The sequence below is a fragment of the Tupaia chinensis genome, unplaced genomic scaffold, assembly GCF_000334495.1.
Source record: "Tupaia chinensis unplaced genomic scaffold, TupChi_1.0 Scaffold138060_1, whole genome shotgun sequence".
In the NCBI taxonomy this organism is placed as follows: Eukaryota; Metazoa; Chordata; class Mammalia; order Scandentia; family Tupaiidae; genus Tupaia; species Tupaia belangeri.
The window spans coordinates 1,847,645-1,849,567 of NW_006197961.1; the positions used below are offsets into that span (position 1 = coordinate 1,847,645).

The window sequence follows — 1,923 nt, forward strand, 5'->3', positions numbered from 1 at the left end:
GAGAGAGATTTCTTGCCATAGGGTGTGTGCGCTCGCCAGAGAGAGACAGAGAGACACAAAGCGAGAAATCACCCCCCAGAGGGGATGGCCATGTCGCAATCCCTTCTCCTCCATTCTCCTCTTGGGATCTTGGGCACACGGGCACATGCGCCCGGCATGAGTTTAAGTCACCAGGTCTGGGATTCAAACCGTGGTCGACTACGTGGGAGTCCAGCGACATAGCCATTACACTAACTGCTGGTCCCCCCAGCCAGTCATGAAATCTTAAAACTTCCCTATGAAGAACATTCCCAAGGAGCACAATGTTTTTTTTGTTTTTGTTTTTGTTTTGTTTTTTTTTGAGAGATTTTTGCTATAGCATGCATGTGCTCACTAGAGAGACAGAGAGACAGAAAGTGAGAAATCACCCCCCAAGGGTGCTGGGGGTCCATGCTGCAATCCCTTCTCCATTCTCTTGGGATCTTGGGCACACGCGCAGGTGCTTGGCATGAGCTTTAAACCACCTGGTCTAAGATTCGAACCGCAGTCGACCACGTGGGAGTCTAACGACTAAAGTAACCATTACGCCATCTACTGGTCCCCAGGGAGCACAACTTCATAATCTGCTGCCTCAGAGTTACCTGTATCCATAGATAAGCAGGGTCATCTGGGTAACTCCAAGTAGTTAGCCTGGCAGGAGTCGGGCGTGGCCAGGTGGAGGAGGTCAGAGGAATGGGTAAGAGGGCTCTGGGCTGCCATCGAACGCCGCCCACTCTGTCCTGCCCTCAGGACCCGAAGCTGGCCCTGTTCACCAAGGTGGGCCTGTCGCTGTCGCTCATCTGCCTGTTGCTGTGTATTCTCACCTTCCTGCTGGTGCGGCCCATCCAGAGCTCGCGCACCACCGTGCACCTGCACCTCTGCATCTGCCTCTTCGTGGGCTCCGCCGTCTTCCTGGCCGGCATCGAGAACGAAGGCGGCGAGGTACGGCCTCACCCTGCTCGCACCTGAGCTCTAGGTCGGGGATGCCCGAGAGTGGGGGCGCCCCGCTCGCTCCCGGGACTACCTCGGAGAGGCGGCGCCTGAAGTGCGACCCCGCCCACCACGGTGGGGCGCCTCTTTATTGGCCACGCTCCAGCCTGATCCCGCCCCCACTGGTGTTGTCAGGAGCGGGCCCCGCCCACTCGAGAGCTCCGACCGGGACTGGCTCCCGCGGCGCGTGGGGCCCGTATTGACTCCGCCCCGCCCCTCCGTGCCCCGGCAGGTGGGGCTGCGCTGCCGCCTGGTGGCCGGGCTGCTGCACTACTGCTTCCTGGCCGCCTTCTGCTGGATGAGCCTCGAGGGCTTGGAGCTCTACTTCCTCGTGGTGCGCGTGTTCCGCGGCCAGGGTCTGCGCACGCGCTGGCTCTGCCTGATCGGCTACGGCGTGCCCTTGTTCATCGTGGCCGTCTCGGTGGCCGTCAAAAGCCAGTGTTATGGCCACGAGCTCTAGTGAGTGCAGCGTGCTGGGGGACAGGGGAGGGCCGGGCCTGGGGGCAGCCAGATAGCTCCCGTACAGGGCCCGCTCCCTTTCCCGGGGCGCTGACGGGACCCCTGTCTTCTGTCCCAGCTGCTGGTTGAGGCGGGACGGTGGCTTCCTCTGGAGCTTCCTGGGCCCTGTGACCGTCATCGTGCTGGTAACTGCCCAGCCCGCGCGGCGCGGCCCCTCCCTGAGCCCCGCTGCTATCTCCCCGGGCCCCCGCCCCTAACCCGTGGTCTGTGCCCACCCCCGCCCAGTGCAACTCCGTCATCTTCGTGACTACCGTCTGGAAGCTCACGCAGAAGTTTTCTGAAATCAACCCGGACATGAAGAAATTAAAGAAGGCCAGGTGAGAGGTGGGACGGCAGGGGCTGCGGCGAGAGGAGCCAGGGGGCCCCTGGGAGGCGGGCCACACGGTTACTGGCCTC

The 1,923-nt window shown here is 61.8% G+C and overlaps 1 protein-coding gene across 3 annotated transcripts in view; it reads left to right on the forward strand.

Annotated features, from left to right (window-relative positions):
* ADGRE5 (adhesion G protein-coupled receptor E5) overlaps positions 1-1,652 on the forward strand; it is a gene marked incomplete at its 3' end in the record, with an annotated part of 25,786 nt that extends 24,134 nt beyond the window's left edge. For all 3 annotated transcript variants that reach the window (XM_014592633.2, XM_027776784.1, XM_014592634.2), the window contains 3 exon segments: positions 769-960; positions 1,241-1,467; positions 1,586-1,652. In XM_014592633.2, the coding sequence (XP_014448119.1) occupies positions 769-960; positions 1,241-1,467; positions 1,586-1,652 (486 nt within the window).
* Positions 1,653-1,923: the final 271 nt, after the last annotated feature.